This window comes from Cervus canadensis, chromosome 29 (genome assembly GCF_019320065.1).
Source record: "Cervus canadensis isolate Bull #8, Minnesota chromosome 29, ASM1932006v1, whole genome shotgun sequence".
Classification (NCBI taxonomy): domain Eukaryota; kingdom Metazoa; phylum Chordata; class Mammalia; order Artiodactyla; family Cervidae; genus Cervus; species Cervus canadensis.
The window spans coordinates 44,896,381-44,915,828 of NC_057414.1; the positions used below are offsets into that span (position 1 = coordinate 44,896,381).

General features: G+C 65.3%; 1 protein-coding gene across 6 annotated transcripts in view; it reads right to left on the bottom strand.

Moving 5' to 3' along the window:
- MOB2 (MOB kinase activator 2) overlaps window positions 1-19,448 on the bottom strand; it is a 52,478-nt gene that overhangs the window by 11,765 nt on the left and 21,265 nt on the right. The window contains exons 1-4 of one of the 6 annotated variants that reach the window (XM_043451960.1): window positions 14,903-15,146; window positions 14,412-14,550; window positions 1,941-2,101; window positions 1,145-1,238 (exon numbers count right to left, since the gene is read on the bottom strand). In XM_043451960.1, the coding sequence (XP_043307895.1) occupies window positions 1,145-1,238; window positions 1,941-2,101; window positions 14,412-14,473 (317 nt within the window). In that variant the 5' untranslated portion in view covers window positions 14,474-14,550; window positions 14,903-15,146. Of the gene's footprint in view, window positions 1-1,144; window positions 1,239-1,940; window positions 2,102-5,055; window positions 5,553-6,740; window positions 7,379-7,490; window positions 7,665-14,411; window positions 14,551-14,902; window positions 15,147-19,448 lie in introns of those variants that run through there. The other 5 variants (XM_043451959.1, XM_043451958.1, XM_043451957.1 and 2 more) reach the window with 5 other exon arrangements.

Sequence of the window (19,448 nt, forward strand, 5' to 3'; positions counted from 1 at the left end):
AAGGAGCCTCTTCTCAAGCACATTGCTGCCTGAAAGGTGCCTGGTGGTGCCTCAGAAGGACCCTGGCTCCCACACCTGCCAGCCCGCAGGCCCCCTCTGACGCCTGGGTGCCTGGCCGGGCCTCTCATGCGCACAGGCCACAGGCAGGGCGATGCAGCCCTGCCCTGCCCACTTCCAGCCGCCCAGCCACATCTGCTCTGGAGGCCACCGTCCCACTGAGGGGCCAGGGCTCACTTCGCGCATGCCCCCAGCACTGCTGCACCTGCCCCGGGCCAGGCCGGGCTGTGGCTCTCTGGGGAACACAGTGACACCTGAACATGCCATCAGCAGCTCTAGCCACGTAAGGAGTGGACAGCAGCCGTCTTCTGCACTCACGCCCTCTGAGGGGCAGGGGCTTTCAGGGGTCTCAGCAAGAGCAGGGCCCCGTGTCCGGCCTGAGCCAGGCTGCCCGTGGCAGCACAGCACGTCCACGAGTGGAGGCCGGCTGCTCGCACACGCTCATGTCAGCTCGGCATGCAAGCCGTGACCCTGACAAGGAGCCATCAGAGGAGCATCCGTGCCTCCTCCTCGGCCCACGCAGCCTCCTGTCCGTGGCCGCTTCCGTGGCTCCTGCCCCCGGGGCTGGGGGTGAGCCTGGGGCCATGTGGTGGCTCTCCTACCCATGTAGCTTCAAGAGCTGCCACAGAGGCGGGGTGTCCTGGAGCCCTCGGGGTGCCCATTTCCAGAAGAGAGCAGGCCCACAGGAGGGCATCCCAGCCCCATGGGCCAGCAGCGCCTCCTCCACGCAGAGCGGGAGATCTGGGTCGGGCCTCAGCCGGCGGGACCAGCGCCGGGAAGTGTCTCTGGCTGCACACGCCCCACGGTCTCAGGGAGCACGGTGGGCACGTCCCGTGGAAATGTCTCTGCCCCAGGACACAGCCCGCTGGGCCCCAGCTGGCTCCCGGCACCCATGCCCAGGGGTACCCATGCTGCCCGGGTCCCCCACTCTGCTGGGCTCTGCTTCCCGTTTCCCCACCAGGTTGGGGCCTCGGGGGACAAGGGAGCAGCCCTGGTAAAGGGCCCTGCAGAGACCTCAGCAGGGACGCTGCAGGAGTGGAGTCAGACAGGGGAGCCCCGGGCGTGGCCGCGCCGGGCCTGGACTCACGTGTTGCACACGGCCATGGTCTGGCACGCCTCCCCGGTGCAGAACTCCGAGATGGTGCTGTACTGCAGGTTCACGTGGTGGAAGAACGTCGTGGCTGCAAAGGAAGGGTGGCACCTGAGAGCCTCACCGTGGTGCCCGTCTCGTCTCCGGTGTCCTGCGGGCCCAAGAGGACCGGAGCTTCTCCGCAGGCCCTGGGTGTGCGGGCTGGTGCCGACCACAGAGCAGAGACCACAGCCTCAGCACAGCACGGCCCTCGGGGGTGGGCGGCACAGGCCACGGTGCTGAGCTGGGCAGGGTGCCCCTGGCCATTGAGACCAAGTGCCCTCCACGAAGGCCTGGGTAGAAAACCTCCCACCCTAGTCTTAGCATCCCCAGCTGGTCAGGAACACCATTAACATGGCCGGCAGCACCAGCTTGCGGCCACAGAGATGACTTCCCCTCCAAGGAGAGCCGGCACACGGCCCTGTGGGGGGTGTCCTGCGAGCGGAGCCCCGAGCCTGGCTGGCAGGTGGGGGGAGCCATCCCCCAGGCCGTGGCCCTCCCCACCGCGGCCCTGCCACCACGCTTGCATCCCACAGCTTTCCCTGGCCCTGGTGTCCCGCCCCCGGCGTGACCAGGACCCCCACCGAGTCGCCATCTCTGCAGGGACCCCAAGGCTCTGTTGGTTGGCCATCCCGTGCCTCAGCGTCAGTCAGCTTGTGCGCAAGGATGCTGAGCACCAGCTCCGGGGTTTCGGGGGAAACGAGGGGCCGCCCCGCCCTCCACCCCGCCCTGGCCCCACCCCACCCCCACGCACTGTTGCTGGCCAGCCACTCGTTGAGATCGATCTCCCGGGGCAGCACCACCAGCTCCTTGAACCCGAAGTCTGTGATCCTGGACTTGGCGTACTCTGGCTCCAGGTACACCTTCTTCTCCTCGGCGGCGGGCTTCTTCCCGTTGGGCTTGGCTTTGGACTTCCTGCAGAGAGAAGGGAGGCAGGGGTCACGGCGGAGGCAGGCATGGAGGCCGCAGGCCTGGCCCTGGGGGCTGCAGCTCCTGCGGCCCAGGTGTGGGCGGAAGCCGCCCTGCGCCTGTGCCCTCCCTGCCCTTTCAAGGCCCAAGCCTGGAACCCGAGGCAGCAGGGGGCTCGTAGCCCACCCAAGGACAGGAGAGTGGCCACATGAGCCGGCTCACCCCCCAACGTGTGACACCACGGCCCCGCAGCCCTCCCGGCCCCCACCAGGCCCAGGCCCCCACTGCAGGGCCACTGGGGGCACGTGGCGGGGGCACCACCTGGCCGGGCCCGCGGCCTCACAGGGTCCTGTCTGACCCGCGTTCGTGGAGGCCCTGCTGTGTGCTGGCACCCCGGGCCGCCCCGAGGCCTGCTGTCCCCACAGGCCCCCCTGCCCGCTGCCCACACACCCGCTAAGGGGCACCGCGTGGTTCCAGGCACAGACAGACGTCGGCGTGAGCGGATGTCACAGAGATCTGACGAAATAGCCACTTCTCACTAACATTTTTCTCACCTGTTAAGAGTCTGATGCCGTATAACAGAGAGGACACACGGCTTTGAGATGTTCTCTGAACATGAGCAACAAGACTCAGAGCTCCCTGGGCCTGAGGGAGGCCCTGCCCCACTTCGGCGGGATGGCGGTGGCCCTACAGCCAGCCTCGCCCCCACCCGAGGCCCGAGATGGAGGGGACGGCACATCCCCCAGGGAGGACACGCCCAACGGAGCAGACCCGGAGCCGTAGCCGGGACACCAGCCCGGGCCGGGTTTGACCCGAGTCCCCGTGTCTGCCACAGGCTGGGGCTGAGGGAGCCAGTGTGTGCCGTGTCCGGAGCAGGGCCCCGCCCGGGCCGACACGAGGGGACACTGCTCCCCCTCTGCCACGTTTCAAGGCTGGTCAGGCTCTCGCGGAGGGTGGGGGAGGCTCCTAAGAGCAGGGACTCGTGTCCTTTCTTGGCTCGAGTGCCTGGGATCTCCAGTGGCAACATCCCGACTCTGAGCAAATACACGGTCGGTCCATCAGCCCGGCCTGAGTCCACCGGCCAGAAAAGGCTGCCCTCAGGGGTGGACTCTTGGGGACGGGCCATCTGGGATGGGGGTGGGGGGCATCCGAGGCCCAGCCCCCAGCGAGGGGCAGCCACAGGCCCAGCCTGAGGCCCCCAGTGAGGGGCAGCCACAGGCCCAAGGGATGCAGCCTGGCTGGGGGTGGGGGGAATCCGAGGGCACAGCCGCCCAGTGAGGCCCCCAGCGAGGGGCAGCCACAGGCCTGGGGGATGCAGCCTGGCTGGGGGGTGGGGGGCATCCGAGGGCACAGACGCCCAGTGAGGCCCCCAGTGAGGGGCAGCCACAGGCCCAAGGGATGCAGCCTGGCTGGGGGTGGGGGGAATCCGAGGGCACAGCCGCCCAGTGAGGCCCCCAGCGAGGGGCAGCCACAGGCCTGGGGGATGCAGCCTGGCTGGGGGGTGGGGGGCATCCGAGGGCACAGACGCCCAGTGAGGCCCCCAGTGAGGGGCAGCCACAGGCCCAAGGGATGCAGCCTGGCTGGGGGTGGGGGGAATCCGAGGGCACAGCCGCCCAGTGAGGCCCCCAGCGAGGGGCAGCCACAGGCCTGGGGGATGCAGCCTGGCTGGGGGTGGGGGGCGGGCAGACGGAGGACCCGGGCGCCAACCAGACACTGTGTGCGCCCCCCAGTCCCACTGAGGTGCAGAGGTCGGGGGGGTCACACGGGATGGAAGGTCTGCAGCTCCTGACCTTGCCCCTTTTGTTCTTCTGTTTTGAAAAGTTGCTAGTGGTTTATTTAAGAGAAACAGGAAGGAAAAATGCTCCCTGAATGCCAGGGAAATGCTTTCCCCTCAGCTTCTCACAGCAGATCTTTGCCTTAAAAGGCAACGTGTGCTCGGCCTCTGGGTGCGGCACGGCAGCGGCCAGCACTGGGTGGGGGCCGCGGGATCCTGCGCTGGGCCCAGGTGTGGACACTGCACACACACACACAAGCACACGCAGGGGGCACCTCGGGAGTCCTGGGGGGGGGTGCGGGTCACAGGGACAAGCGTGGACACGGACCTCTGGGGGCCCTGCAGCTCCCTCAGCGGGCACAGAAGCGACCAAGGGATCGGTGGGTGGAGCGCCTTCCTGAGCCCGGGTCTGCGCCACGGAGCCGCCGCCACCCGGCGGAAAGCCTGCGCTTGCCTGGAAGGTGCCTGCGTCCACAGCCTGGGCACCAGGGGCCAGCCCGCAGAATGCGCCTCCAAACCTGGGTGGCCCTCTGCTCTGCCCATCCCCGAGCGTCTGCCCATGGGCGGACTGTCCACTGTGCCCCGGCCCCGCTGACCCGACCCCCTTGCCTCTGCTCCAGGTGGCACATCTGGCTGGGGCCAGCCACCCCGAGGCGGTGGCAGGGGTGGAGGGCGCCAACATCGTCCACGGGGGCTGGGGCGAGGGGAGCCCGGGCCGGGAAGCCCCCGACGGCCCCACCCCTGCGCCTGGGCACGCACAGCAGCCTCCCCCGGGGGCCTTCACATGGGCGGTCGGGCAGAGGGGCAGAGGAAGTGGCTGCCATGCAGGGGCGACGCAGGGCCTCGTGCAGGCCTGCCCAGGGCTGCCTCCTGCCCAGGGCATGGTGTCCCCGTGCCCACATGTCCCTTCCAGGGGGATGGTCAGCCCCTCTGGCGGGGGGTGCCCGCTGTCTCTGGTTCTTGGGGGACACACCCCCCCGGAGGAACTGGGCTTCTGCTCCATGAGATGGGACTTGGGGGCCCTGGGCTGTGGTCTGTGTGGTCAGAGGCCTTGCCTCCCCATCCGCTCACTCCGCCGTCAGCACCTGCCCTCCTCAAGCTGGCCAGCAGAAGTGCCCTGGGCCCCAGGCTCCAGCACTGCTGGGAAGCAGGCCTGGCCTTCTCTGCATCCACGCCCTGCACATACCTGCGCCCCGCACACACGCCACCACGAGAGGACAGCCGCTGGCCAGAAGGCGGCAGGACGGAGGGCAGGGCCTGCCTGGGGCGGGTCTGGGGGCTGGCAGGGCCAGCCACACCCAAGGGCCTCCGCCTCCGTGGTGTCCTTTCCATGAAGGGAAGGCCTGGAGCCAGGAGGCCGAGCCCTCGGGCACAGGCTTCCGGCAACACACGGTGACCCAGGCGCCAGTGGGGAGGACCCGGCTCCAGGCCCGCAGGCGGTGGGCGCCCCTCCAGCCGAGGCCGCCAGCTCAGCTCAACTCCTTCCAAAGGCAACATGGCCGGCTCGGCCCCAGGCAAGGCCGCCCCAAGGGCCACCACAGGGACACCTGTGGTGAGGTCCTGACCTCCGGGAGTGGCGGGCAGCGTCAGGCATAGGCGTCCGTGCTGGGCGAGGGGCCAGGGCCTCAGGCACAGGGCCAGGTGGGCCGGAGCCGGCAAGGTGGCGCCGGACTGCGGCGGATACAGGCGGGGCACGCCCCTCTCCCCTCAGAGCCCGGCCGGCCCACCGCCTTCCCCAGATGCCGACACAGATACCAGCGCAGCCAGCGCATTCCCCAGGAGGGGGCTCGGGGCGGTCTGGGCCAGGGGCCGCAGGAGCAGGGCGCGCGGAGACCCTGATGGAGGCGGGCGGCCCGGGCGCGGCCTCACGGCTGGAAGGGAGCTGGGTCACGAGCCTCCTGAGACGTGAGGACGTGGACTCCGAGTGAAACCTGGGTGCTGGGTGGGCCCCACAGCGAAGCCCAGGACAGAGAGAGTGGTGTGGCAGGCGGCTGAGGAAGGAGGTGCCCAGGGAGAGCGCACCCCTTCCCCAGACCCCAGGTTCTGACGAGCGGGCCTGGGGCATCTGCACTCTTGACACCTGGAGACCACCCTGCCCCCGGCCATGTTCTCATGGTCCTCCTGGGCCCTGGTGCCCAGCCCCTTCCCAGAGCAGGGACGTGGAGGCAGAAGACCAGGAAGACCCCCACGGAACCCCCATCAAATCCCCAGGGGCTGCAGCGGCTAGACGCTGTGGGGAGACACGTGAAGGCGGCCGACCCCCGAGACAGTCCTCACACCGGGTGCTCATGGCACGGCCCACCCGGCAGCGCAGCCTCTAGGGGGCCAGCCGCTGAGACGCATCCACGGGACTTCCCTCCCCACTTCTGGCTGAATCGCCACCTTTGTGCGAAGTCCTCCTGGTCCCGCGGCAGGCCTCGGCCTGTCTCCCCCAGACGGCTCGGAGGGCCAGCCCTGCCTGTGGCCTCCAGGGCGCCCACTCCGGGTCCGGCCACCCCCCGCCACACCGGGCGCACACAGCAGCCCCCCCGCTCCTGATCAGAGCCAGCGTCCCCACACCCCACACCTCTACAGGGCAGCTCACTCTGGGCTTCTGCTTGCAACCCTGCGGAGTCCTCCATGGTGGGGGGCGGCCGGGGGCGGCCCTGTGGGGGAGGAGGGCAGTAACCACAGAAACTCGGGCCGCGGGTCACGGCGCCCGACGGTGGTCCTTCCCCCAGGGCCAGCAGCAGCCACAGCTGGGCCTCACCCAGACCCTCACCCAGAGGCCTGCATAGCCTGATTACAATCAAAGAATTAGAAGAGCAAAAGATAGTTTTACTTAAGAGCTGTGATGCACCCAACTCACAAGCAAACACAAGAAGCACACACCGAGGCCGGCCGGGTCTCGTCTGAACTGCGGCTCCCAGGAGGGGAGGGCAGTGCTCCACCCGCCAGCAGCGTGTCCGGGGCCCCCTCACCACAGGGCTGAGCCAGGCCCCCAGGGCACGCAGCACAGGGCGGACGCCCTGCCTGGGAGGGCCCAGGAGGTCTGCTCCCCAGCCCCCCGCGCTCCTGAATGCCCAACCTGGACGCTTCCACCCTGACGCACAAGAGGCGGAGAGGCTCCAGCCTCTCACGTGGGACGCTGGAGGCTCCGTGGAGCAGCTGAGGGAGACGAGTGAGGAAAGAGGCCCCACGGCAGACAAGACCAGGGCAGGCTCCGGACAAGGTCGCTCGTCGCAGACTCCGGGCACTCTGCCCGGGGACTGGGGGTGGCGAAGGCGCGGTCCAGGGGGCTCAGGAGGGCACGACGCAGGTCTGCTGCGGGCACGGTTCACCGCAGGCAGACGCCGGTCTCGGGAGCCCCCTGCTCTCACCCAGACCCTCTGGGCTGAGTACCCGCTTTGGGGGCTCCCTGCCTCCCACAGACAGCAGGAAGGGCTGAAGTCTAGGGAGAGCCTCGTTCCAAGCAAAGTTCTGAGCACACCCAGCTGCTCCCGCCCGGGGCCCATCCGCTCCCCGGCCCCGGCAGGGTCTGCACGCCACGGAGACCTGAGCAGGGGGACGGCTACTCCTCCCCAGACAGCCCTGGGGCGGGATGAGGGACACTCCGATGCCCCGCGGCCCTGCCACGCTCACCTGAGCACTTTACCAACTGCCTGAAGCACTGTCTTGCAGCTGAGCCCAGCCTTGGGGGGCTGGCTGAGCAGAGCTCGCTCTGCGGGGAGACCGCTGTGGTCTCCGAGCATGGTGGGCAGCGCAGAAGCGGCCGGGGAAGCAGGCGCCCAGCCCCAACGCTCCCCGCCGGCCTCGCAGCCCTGACCAGGAGCCAGCCACGCCGGCCAATGAGCACAAGTGGGGCGGGGAGGCGGCCGGCCCAGCGGGCAGGGACAGCAGCTGCTCCTTTTACAGGCAGGCCGGCCAAGTCTGGTTACTTGAGGGAACATCTCAGTTGCCTTTCAAAGTGGCGCCGCTCCGGCGCGGTGTGGGGCAAGGCCGCTGCGGCGGGGTCGGCGTGGCCCCAGAGAGGACCTGCCGGGGGCCCTCCTGACGTGGCCGGGACGTTCCGGGCGGGTGGGCTGCACACTGCAGAGAGGGGCAGGCGGGCAGCGTTTCCACCCGAATGGCCGCGGGAAGACAGCGTGCCAAGTGGGCACAAGGCAGAGGGCGGCAAGCCCCGTGGACACAGCTAGAGGCCTCCAAGGGGCACGAGAGGGGTGTGGCCAAGGTCTTTGTTACCACGGGCCCCACACAGGACCATCAAGGCCTAGAGAAGCAAGCGTCCGACAGGACGAGCCCGGCTGGGCTCCAGCCTCCGGCTGACCGCAAGGCCGGCTCATCGTCAGTGCGGGGCCGACCTGCAGTCAGCAGGAGTGCGCCCCCACGCCCGGGCCGTGGCCAGACTCCAGCCCCGCGGCCGCGTCCCATAAAACCAACCACTCACCCAGGCTCGAGCCAGCTCCGCGCCGCGGCAGAGCCCCCAGGAGGAGCCCCCACACGCAGTGGGGCAGGCTGGCTGCCTGGCCACACATGAGGACCAGGGCAGGACCCGGGTACTGTGCCCACCGGGGAGCTGAGCCGTGGAGGCCCTGGGTGGGGAGGACGCGGCCTGCCAGGCAGCTGGTGCACCTGAGCAGAGGGTGCCTGACTGCCCGCCACGGGCTGAGAACTGCTGCTTCCTCAAGGGGCCCCGGGCCCGTCTATCGGAGCAGATGAAAGACCGAGACCTGACCCGTCATCCCACTGCTGCCAGGGTCCCCGTCCTGGACGCTCGGGGCTGACAAGCGAGGACACGGGTGTGCACACTCACCTCCACGTCTGCGTCCCCACCCGGTGGGACACGGCATCCACGTGGAGCCAGACATGCGTGCACCCTGACGCCTCCGCCTCTGGTCCGGCCCCGGGGACCCCGCCCATCTCCTCCCTGTCTGTAACCCTCCCACCCACGGCGCACCTGGAGGCTCTGAGCGGCGCCCCAGCTGTGAAGGCAGCAGAGCCCAGAACCCTGGCTGAAGGCGCAGGAACACGTGGTTCACGTGAAAGCAAGTGGGCAAAGCTCCAAGGCCAAGTCCAACGAAAATGGAAAACAAGAGGGAAGAGTAATAATTAAAACAATCTAAAAAGACACACATAAAACAGGTGAAACCCGTACCTCAATAAATTCAAATTTGGAAACCTCAGAAATAAAGCGAATTAAAGAACTGAAATGACAGACAAAAAGGCTCACAATGAGAACCAGAAACGGGAGCTCCTAAATGAAGTCTAGACTACAAGAAACACCGTGGCAGTGCCGGGGAGACACTAGGGGAAGGGCTTTGGTTTTTAATGAAAAAGGAATGAAGAGCTTCTCCACCAGGAGTAACTGATGCTGGACTTGCCCTCCACCATCAACAACCTCAAACTGGATACAACATAAGAAGCAACTGGTTTCAGACGCTGGACAATGTGGGGGATGGTGCCCTGGACGACAGAGAAGGCCTGGGGAGGGCCGCAACAGCCTGCTGGAGGGCCCCAGGGTCTCGGCCACAGCGAACTCAAGAACAGAAGCTGGGGCTGTGGACACGCACGGCAGAGAAGCAGAGTGGACGGGGCACACCAGAGCAGGGCCACGTGGGTAGAGAGAGGGCCACGAAGCCTCCAGCCAACTGCTGGGCTGAGGAAGCTTTCCCGCGGTGTTCATGGAGGGCGCTGCGCGGAGCTGGGCCTGCCTGGCGGGGTCCTGTCATATTCCGGCCTCGTGGAGTCGGCTGGGCAGTGTCTCCTCCTCCAGGCTCCTCGGCAGGGAGAGGACCCCGCTGAGGGGCCCCAGCAGCGAGTCTGGGGGGCCAAACGGGCAGCAGTTGGGGGCAGCACACCAGGAGGATGGGACCCCGAGCGCTGTGCGGATGTGCTGTGGGCCCTCGGGTCCCCGGCTAAGCCCCCCAGGACACATGCTCCAGGAGCATACCCCACCCAGAAGGATCGGCGTGGCTGACCTCAAGGCCCACATGGGCCTAAAACGAGTTCCTTCCTCTCAACCAGAGCGGGACAGGTGGAGAACTCCAGAGGTCAGTGGTGAGAAAAACTGGCCAGATATGAAATAGCGCCATAACCCCACCAACACAGAACACACACAAGACTGAAAGCAATCAATCATTTCCAACCTGAGTCCAAGCAACTTACAGACACACAAAAATATCCAGCAGCAAACAAGGCAAAAGAGCCAATGCTGGGAAAGTTTGAGCACAGGAGGAGAAGGGGGCGGCAGAGGGTGAGATGGTTGGATGGCATCATTGACTCAATGGACATGAACTTGAGCAAACTCTGGGAGATGGTGGAGGACAGAGGAGTCTGGCGTGTTACAGTCCACGGGGTCACAGAGTCAGACACGACTGGGCGACTGAACAGCAAAAACGAACACCACACAAGGCAAAGCTCCCGAGGTTTTGTGTCCAATCAGAAATCACCAACCTCGACAAAGGAGGAAAACAGTGCATTGCTAGGAATCAAATCACTGATCAAAAAAGACCCCAAGGGGGCTCAGGGGCAGAGAGAGAAGACAGTGGTGTTAGGGTCACTATGACTGCCCCACCTGTTCTAGAGACAAGAGAAACAGTGGATACCTTACAAGGACATTTAACAAACATGTGTTTTGAAGATCCCAGTTGAACTTGTAGACATAGAAACTGAAAGATCTGAGACAAAAAGTACCCTGGATGGCGGTGAGGGCAGGCCGAACGCTGCAGACACGGGCTGACGACGGAAGGTGCTGCAGCGGGAGCTGGAGGGACCAGGCGCGAGAGGAGGGGCCGCGTTCGCAACAAGGCCGCGGAGGGCAAGCCGCCGGCCCGCCCCCGCCCGGAAGAGCCAGCTCCTGCATCTCAACAGCAAGACCGCACAGGAAACGGGGACCCTCCAGGCAGAGCAGGGGGGTCAGCACGAGGGGCCACGCGGCCACCAGGCTGGACACACAAGTGGCACCCACACTCAGAGGCTGCCGCGAGCTCAGAGAGGGCAGGTGGGCCCACCCTGGGAGAAGGCGGCCTAGCATTTTCGGACCCCAGAGAGAGAGCGCAGATCTACACAGAAACCTGCCCACCAGGTCACAGACTGGAAACAATCCACGTGGCCACCAGCAATGGGCGGACGGGCCTCCAAGGCACCAGCCAGCAGAGCGATGCCCCTCATGACAGGACAGGCCCAGTGCCGACAGTCCGGGGGCACCCACCCGGCCAGCGCCGCAGGCGGGCCTCTGCCTCTGCACAGGCGCTCGTGCCCTGGAGCACAAGCTGTCCCCGGTCTGGTGCCCTGCGTTCAGGCACGCTCGGGCGTCTGCACCCCCATACTTAGGCCCCCCCCAGAAGCCCAGAGCTCAGAGCCCATTCCCAAGGGCTGCTGTCTCCAAGGAGAGGGCCTTTCAGGACACAAACCACGGCCTGGACCTTGCTTCCACGGCCCCCCGAGTCGCTCACCGCCAATGAATAGGGGCTGGGCCCCGGCCCCGCTGCCAGCAGGGTGCCTGTGAGTACATAGAACGTGGGGGCTTGGCCCAAGTGCCCTGGGGGCAGGCTGACCCAGGCTGAGGAAGGAGGGCCTGGGGCCCCTGACGAGTTACCCTGCCCGCTTCCTCAGTAAGACCGCAGGCAAGACACCACCATCAGGTCAAGGCCCCCACTCCCGTGGGTGGACTTTCAGGAAAACAGAGAGCAGCCTGCTATGCTGGAAGGAGAGTCTGGAGAGCTCAGGCCTCTGCCAAGGCCAGGAGGCAGGGGGATGGCAGAGCTGGACTGAAGGCGCTTCTGCGCCAGAAGCCTCACTCACAGTGAGTGCCCTGCACTCAGGGTCCCGACAGCCGTCCCAGCCTCCGAGCTCCTCTCAGACCACCGCACCCCAGGAAACAAACCCTAACCACACCGTGCAGGGCATATGTCACGTGCGTCCACTTAAAGATACAGAAACACGCCCCCCGCTGAGTGGGCAGAGATGTTCTCCCGGTCGGAAGCCACCCTCATGTTTATTTTCAGGACAAGCACCTGGACTGTCCAGCCCCGTGGGCGCCTCCAGGGCTGTTCAGGTGGAGTGTGTGTGTGTCTACACGGGGAAGCACCGTGTGCGTGGGTGTGTGAGCACAGCTGCGGGGCAACCGTGCCCTTTCTTCCCACCCCTGGCCCAGGCTTTCCCCGGTGCCACCCCCGCCACCCTGCTGGCCCAAGGGTGCTGTGAACGGGCACGGTGAAGGAGCGGCCGCCCTCCGGGACCACGGGCCCTCCTCCACGGGCCTGTGGCTGCTGTCAGGATGCATCTCTCTGCAACCCCCACCTTCCTGAGCTCCAATAAGCTCAGTTCAGTCGCTCAGGCGTGTCCAACTCTTCGCGACCCCATGGACTGCAGCACACCAGGCTTCCCCGCCCATCACCAACTCTTGGAGCTTGCTCAAACTCATGTCCATCGAGTCAGTGAGCTCCAGCAAAGGACACAGAAACAGAGTCAGGTGCCCACGTCCACCTGGACACCCTGCCTGCCCGCCCCTGCCCCCTTCAGGAGGCTGGCCCCAGGCGTGCAGAAAGGGGCATGCACCAAACTGGGCATCCTGTCCAGAAGCAGCAGCAACCTACGCTCAGTCCTTGCACATAACAGAGCAAGCCGCCAGGGCCTGGTCCCCGGACAGCGATGAGGAGCTGGACACAGTCCACAGCAAGGACATCTGCACCTCAAGAGACCCCGTGAGAGAATGAAAAAAAAGCATCATGTACTGACCCAGGACTTGCATCCCCAGCAGACACAGCACTCTCAAAACGCGACTGAAAATGGACAGGAGATGGTGACAGACATTTCCCCAGAGAAGTGGCACCCACATCCACCAGGACGGTCAGAATCAGACCACGGAGGCTGATAGGGCCAGAGAGCACATGCAGACACAGAGCCCGATCCTCCGCAGGCCACACGCACCTCCCTGGGGACCCAGCCACCTGCTCCCCTCGGCAAAGGACTAAGTGCCGGGCACATGGAGGCACAGAGAGTGCTCAGGCGGCGCGATCCTGGTCTGAACACGCGGGAAGGGTGGAGCCGACCAGGCTTCTGCTGTGAGGCTGCTCCTCACGACAGGACAGAGGACAGCTCTGCACAGCAGCCGGCAAACCTCACTGCAGCAGGCTTCAAGGGCAGACCCCACACACGGACACTCGAGGATCCCCTCCAAACGGGTTTTAGTCGGAACCTGAGGCCGTGGCAGCTCAGTGGGTGCTAAGCCCCCAGGGTGTAGCGAGGGCAGTCCAAGGTTCTAGATCAGCCTTGCGGGAGGTCGGAGGCTACGCATATGTCAAAATTCAACAAAGCTTACACTTCAGACTCAGTGGAATGTAAATTACACCTCCGCAAGCTGACCGGAGGCAAATGCGCCCACAGCAAAGCAGGAACTCTCGCTGGGGCCCCTGCAGGGAGTCCCGAGGGCCCCAAAGAAGCCGCTGCCCACAGGGCTCCCGCCGAGGACTCCAGGCACAGGGCGCCCAAGGGCAGGAGGGGCCAGAGGCGGGCGGGGGGGGACCAGAGGGCCAGGGCCAGGTGCCACTGCTCCTTCCCGGTTCCGTGACTCGGGAGGGGCGCGGGGCGCTAACCTGAAACCCACACACCTGCGCACTTGGAACTGCTGTGGTTTCTCTTCCTGCGTTACATTGCAAAGAGCTGTTCACTTATCGCAGGAGAGAAAAAGAGGACGACCGTGCTGGAATGTCTTCTTCCCAGGCTGGATGTGGTTTCAGGCTCTGTTACCACTTTCTCCAGTCCCTTTTCTCTGACTGATCTATTTCACAATAACAAAGAGCTTGATCTACGTTTTCAAAGACAAAAGGGAGTAGGCAAAGGTTTGAGGGCCTGGAGTGGCCGCACAGAGGCTCTCTCTTCCCAGGCCCGCCCTATCTCTGTCCTCAGAACCCCCAGAGCACCTGCCCCCCCAATAGGCCCCTGAGCACCCCGCACGGCAGCCACACCACTGGGGCCACATCCAGAGGCGCCAGCAGCCTGGTGAGCTCGAGGCTGGGGGTGTGGACGGACACCCTGTTCAAGGCCCTGCAAGTGAGGCAGGGGCTCCTGTGGTTTCACTGGGAAGGGTGGTATGCCTCGCTGAATGTCACAGCTGATGCTTCCGGCGGGGGTGGGGTGGGGGGTTCACCATGCTGGATCTCGGAGGGGAAAGCTAGAGATCCACTCAAAGAACCCGCGTGGAGCCAAGGGAAGGGCGCACACAGCAGGGGACAACCTGGGGCACGCGCCCGCTGGTGGCGGGAGAGGCGGTGGTGGGAGGTGGGTGGGTGGGGGGGTCCTCTGCGGTGACTGCCTCCGCCGCCAGCACAGAAATAGCCTACTGAGACCAGAGGCCCCCAGCCCAGGGCCCCCAGAGGGGAAGAGGCAGGTGTCTCCTCACAGCCCGGCCTGCTCCGCCCCAGCCGGCTGGACCCTCAATAGCCGGGAGCCCTACACACTGGCTCCCGGGCTGCCACTGCCCAGGGCGACACCCTCGTGCCAGCCCCAGGCCTGGGCCACCCCCCGCCCCATCCCGGCACTGCCCTCTCCAGGCCCGCTCACCTGACCCGACGTCCCATCTCACAGTGCAGGAGGCGGAGGCAGAGCCGAAACCAGGTCCACATCTGACCCCGCCACCGGCTCCGGGCCGCTCACACCTCCAGGAAGGCAGGCCCGGGACCCTGGTGAAAGCGCAGCTGCCCTGGGCAGGGAGAGGCGAGCCTCACCAACAGCCCCGCAGCTGCTCAGGAGGCAGGTGAGTCACTGGAAGCGCAAGGGCCACACCCCGCCTCCCTCCCAGCCCCGTGCTCCCTCTCCAGAGGAAGAGGAAGCCCCGATCCGCCAGGGCTCCTGGGAAGCTGCCCACACACCTCGCACTCATGGGAAGGGCAGCCCCCCGTCACGCAGCCCCGGGCAAACAAGAGCCCCGCTGGCCTCGCCCGCCCGAGGCTGAGTGCCGGGCTCCCTCCGCATCCCTGTGTCAGCCCCCCACCCCGGACGGCCTGCCAAGGAGGGCAGAGAAGACGACGTGAGGGTTGGGGCAGAGTACCCACCTGGGCCCGGCTGCCAGGGGGAGCTTGGAAGCAGGCTGCACTGCGCGGGCTCGGGGCTGGGAGAGTGGCACAAATGCCCGACAGGCCGTCAGCTTTGGGTGAGGTTCCAGCCAAGCCAACTGCACCCTGGTGGGAGAGGCTGGTGGAGCCCGGCAAGTGGGCTCCTGGACCACAGCCTACGGGGCACCCAGGTCACGCAGCAGCCACTCCTGACCCCCCGAAGTGCTGGCCGCAGGCACAGGGACTGTTGCCTTCCCCCACGAGCCTTCCCAAGCCCAGCAGGCACAGAGCCCAGGCTGCCTAAGAAAAGGCTGAGGTGGGTCCTGCCAAGTCACCCCGCCCTCCCCGCTGGTATAAAAACATCGGAGGCAGCATTTAGCCCCGACTCAGTGCACAGGAAGGCGGCTGGTGGAGCACATGGAGCAGGGGAGCCGCCCCCCTGCCTGGGGCCCGACCCCTACAGGCGCTCAAGCACAGACACTGGGAATCCTCCGAATCTAAAATACTGGAATCCAATCAAGAAACAGACTTCCCTGAGAAAAACGTCAGAGAGAGCTGGATGAGGTCCACTGCTCATGCAGGGCTGTAGGGAAGCTTCCCAAGAGGAAAGGACCCCAAGAAAAGACAGGCTGGGAGCTCAGCGGGGATGGAGAGTGACAGGCCCCACAGCCCCCACCCATGGTGAGCGCCCCAGGCTGGCCCCCACCGGGTCAAGTGTCTGGGAGTGCCCCGGCACGTCCGTGGAGACGTCCACACGCCCCAGAGGCGCCCGAGGCGTGCCAAGCCAGTGGAGCAGCTTCCTGTTGCGGACACACAGCACACGGGCGAACCTGGCGGCACCTGGGTCGAGGACCACCAAAGAGCTCCCGCCACCCTGCCGGCTGCTGTCCCGCCGTGGCCGTGGCCGTGGCCGGGGGCGGGCCTGTCCCCGGGGGGTCCGCAGGGCTGTGTGAGATGGTCTGGCCCCTGTGGAGGCTGCCGTGTGAGCTCTGGGCACGGCTGAGGCGGGTGAGGAGGTCACATGCACTGAATGCCTTTTCGGCGCTCTGTATTTTCAGCTTATGACAGCTTTGGCAGGAGGTGATCCCACCGTGAGTCCAGGGAGATCTGCTAAGGACAAGCCCCCAGCAAGGATCAAACTCCTCCAACAGAACCTGCACCCGCCTTGGTACCTCCCAGGCGGGTTCCTGACAGGAGCCCAGGAGGAACGTCTCGGCCCTGGCTCTTCCCGCAGCCCGGCCACCCCCAGCCTATTGGGCTGCGCCGCCTCCCAAGGACCCCTTTCCTCTCCCTTGGGCACTGGGCCTCCCCAGCAGTTTCCCAAAAGGTAGCGGATGAGAAGTACTACTTTTTCCAGAATTTTCAAGTGGAAAAACATTTTATTCTATCCTTGCATTGGATTAATAGTTCAGCTGATGTGAAATGACTTCCACTGATGTGGCTGATGTGAAATGAAATTCCTTGGTTTTTAGTTTCCGGGTTGGATTTTGTTCAGATTCCTGGTTAGTTTTGCTCTGTTGCCCTCTGAAGGTTTCTGAAATCCTTCCCTTATCCCATGTTCTGAAGGTCCCACTCGTGTTTCCTGGGGGCAGCGGGGAAGCTTTCACTCTGTGGGGCACGGGGTGAGCCTACTCAATCTCAACTCACTTCCTGTGATTCTAGAAATTTTCCGAGTTGCTTAAAAGTCCCTCTTTCTGGAACCCTGCTGTGGCTCAGAGCCCCTTGCACTGATGCACCAACGTCTTCACTCCTGCCGTCCTGGTGTCCACACCTGATGTTCTGTTCCCTTGCTGGGAAATGCACCCCATTTTTCACCTCTTCCTTCACCAGGACTTCACTGTGCCATCACACCTCCAGCTTCCAAGCACTCCTGTTAACTCTCTGGACATTCCTCTTCTCTACCGGTTGGTTCTCACTTGCCAGGGGACCCTCCGTGCCCTGCAGGTCTCTCAGGGGACTAAGATGGGGCAGCTCATCTGTTTGTTCAGTCTGCTCCCTCCTTTTCTACTGGTTTTGGCCTCTGCCTTCCTTGTTCACACAGTCCATGAAACACGTGGTGATCACAGGCCATCCACTCCTATTTAAAGACGGGCACTGAAGGGCTCACGGACAGTTTCGTGTGGGGGGATGAGGGGGCGGGGCTGGCTCAGGCAGGCCCTGGGGGACCACCTGGCTCCCAAGCAGGAGGCAAGCCCACCACCTCCACTGGCAAGTGTCTGGAGGGCTCTCTCTTGGGCAGGTCAGACTCCACTCTTCTGCCTGGAGAGTGGACTGCAGGCGCCAGGGTCTTGGGCACAGGCTGGGTTGGGGAACATGTCCTCGTGGCTTTATCTGCATGGGGGAGGCCCTGGTGTGGTCCGGGGACGCGCGCTCTCAGGAGAGCGATCCTTGGGTTCGAGGCAAGCAGGAGGCAGCAGGCTGTCTGCTGCTCCCGCGCACCTCCAGACCGCCAACGGGCCCGCTCCAAGGTCTGAGGTCCCACGGCCCAGGGAGCCACGCTGAGCTTCCTCGGGTTTCCGCTTCCTCACGGCTGCATTCCACCTGATCGCCAGCTTTCCAACTTCTGACTCTGCTGCCTCCCACCTTTGCTCCCTTCGGTCTCTGCCTTTCCAGAGCCCTCAGCTCTCATTCCGGGGGACTGGGGAGGGAGCAGATTCAACATACAAGTGCAAAGCCCACTCTCTTTAGGCAAAGGGGCCAAATGCGATGGGACACTGGTGGGTGGCCCCCTGCTCCCCTTCCAGAGCCCCAGGGCTCTCCCCTTTCTGACAGCCCCTCAACTCAGCTACCAATTGATGCCCACACTCCTCCTCTGGGCAAAGCTTCCCACCCAGTTCAGGCAGACTCACGGAGGCGGGCCTAGCCTGCCTATGGGACTGGCGGGCCTCAGAGAAAACTCTTCTTAACGGTGTCCCTGAACAGCTCAGCCTTGCCCAACTCCCCTCCCTCCATCCCTCACCCTCAAATCCCAGAGTCAGAGAACCCCGGAACCCAGCCCTGAGGGTCAGTGGGCCGCGCGCATCCTGTCCAAGGCCTCCAAATGGACACCTGTGTCTTCACGGAGACGCGCCCAGAGGCCAGGACAAAGCACAGGTCCAGCCGGAGCCAGGCCAGGGCTGGGAACGCAGGCTCCTGCCTGCACAGGAATGTGGGGAGCAGGCGCGCCCGCATCCACTCAGAAAGCGGCTCTGGTGAGCCTTGTGCTCACGGCCCCGCGGGCACCTTGCCTTCACAGGACCACACCACCACCAGCCACTGCCCCCCCTGGAAATTCTGAAACCAGAGCTCCTGGAGGAGGGCTGTGTGGCTCAGAGACGCCCCCGCCCCCCCGCCGAGGTCACAGGCGCAGTCCCGGGTGCTGGATGGCCTGCCCCGTTCTCAGGCCATTGTGGCAGAATGGGCACAAGTGGGCAGTGTGCTCCGCCTGGGGTCGATGTTTCCATGAGGATTCTAAGAAGTACTGACAGGAACCTCACTGAAGGTCAGTGAGCGGCAGAACGCAGACCCTGGCCTTGGCGGCCCTCAGCTGCTCAAACACCGGCAGTCACTGCAGCCAGCCCCTGGTGGTGGCCAGGGCTCCCCAGAGCACGGGGCACCAGATGGACACGTGCCCCCGAGCGCCGTCACTGGAGGGCTGCTTCCAGACATGGGGTGCTCACAAACTGCCAAGAATCCCTCAAACAGGATCCCAGTGGTGGCGGGGGTGGGGGGCGTGGGGGGGTGGAGGAGGCAAGATACAATGAAGGAGGCCAGCAGTGGGGCCAGCGGAGCCAACAGAACACCTGCTTCACCTTTCAGACACTCAAGACACTGAAACACTGACGCTGCCGGGAGCCCCCGTCCCCACACCCTGCCCCCGCCCCACGCAGGTGGGAACGGGAATCCCGTGCAGGCTCCGGAAACCCGAGGCTCCCATCTTCCCACCAAGCCCACCCCGTGTCACGTCCACCCAGCGGAGCAGCAGCACCCAACAGCCCGTGCGGACGCGGGGCCCAGCGGCAGAGGGAGACCGTTCCGCCCACCAGCGCTGGGGTCTGAAGCCCCGCCCCGGGGCTCGGGCGGCCTCCGTGCCCGGCGCGCCCTCTGGTGGACGCAGGAGCCACAAACGGCGCTTTCAGCCTGCAGAGCCTCCCGCCTCCTCCAGCAAGTGCGGGAAAGAGCTACCGCAGCCTCCCCACCCCCGCCCCCGACAGGAGAACCGCGAGGCGGGTCCGACCGCCTCCTGGGTACCTCTGGGTGCCCCTAGACCAGCCCAGAGGCCTGCAGAGCGGGCTGGGTGGGCTGGGGCAGAGAGCGGCCAGCACTTCCCAGCGCGCCCCCTCCCCATGGGACAGCTGCGGGGCGATCCAGCAAGCTTCTGGCTCTAAGAGCTTCTGCCCAGCCTGGGCCCCCAGGATACACCGCGTGAGGGAGCGTTTCCACAGGAGCAGAACGCAGGTGGCAAGGCAAGGATGGCCCTCCAGCAAGCGTGGCCGTGGGAAGAAAAGGAAATCTTCCTGCGGCACCATCATGGCGCCAAGCACCACTGCTTCCGAGGTCTCGCTCC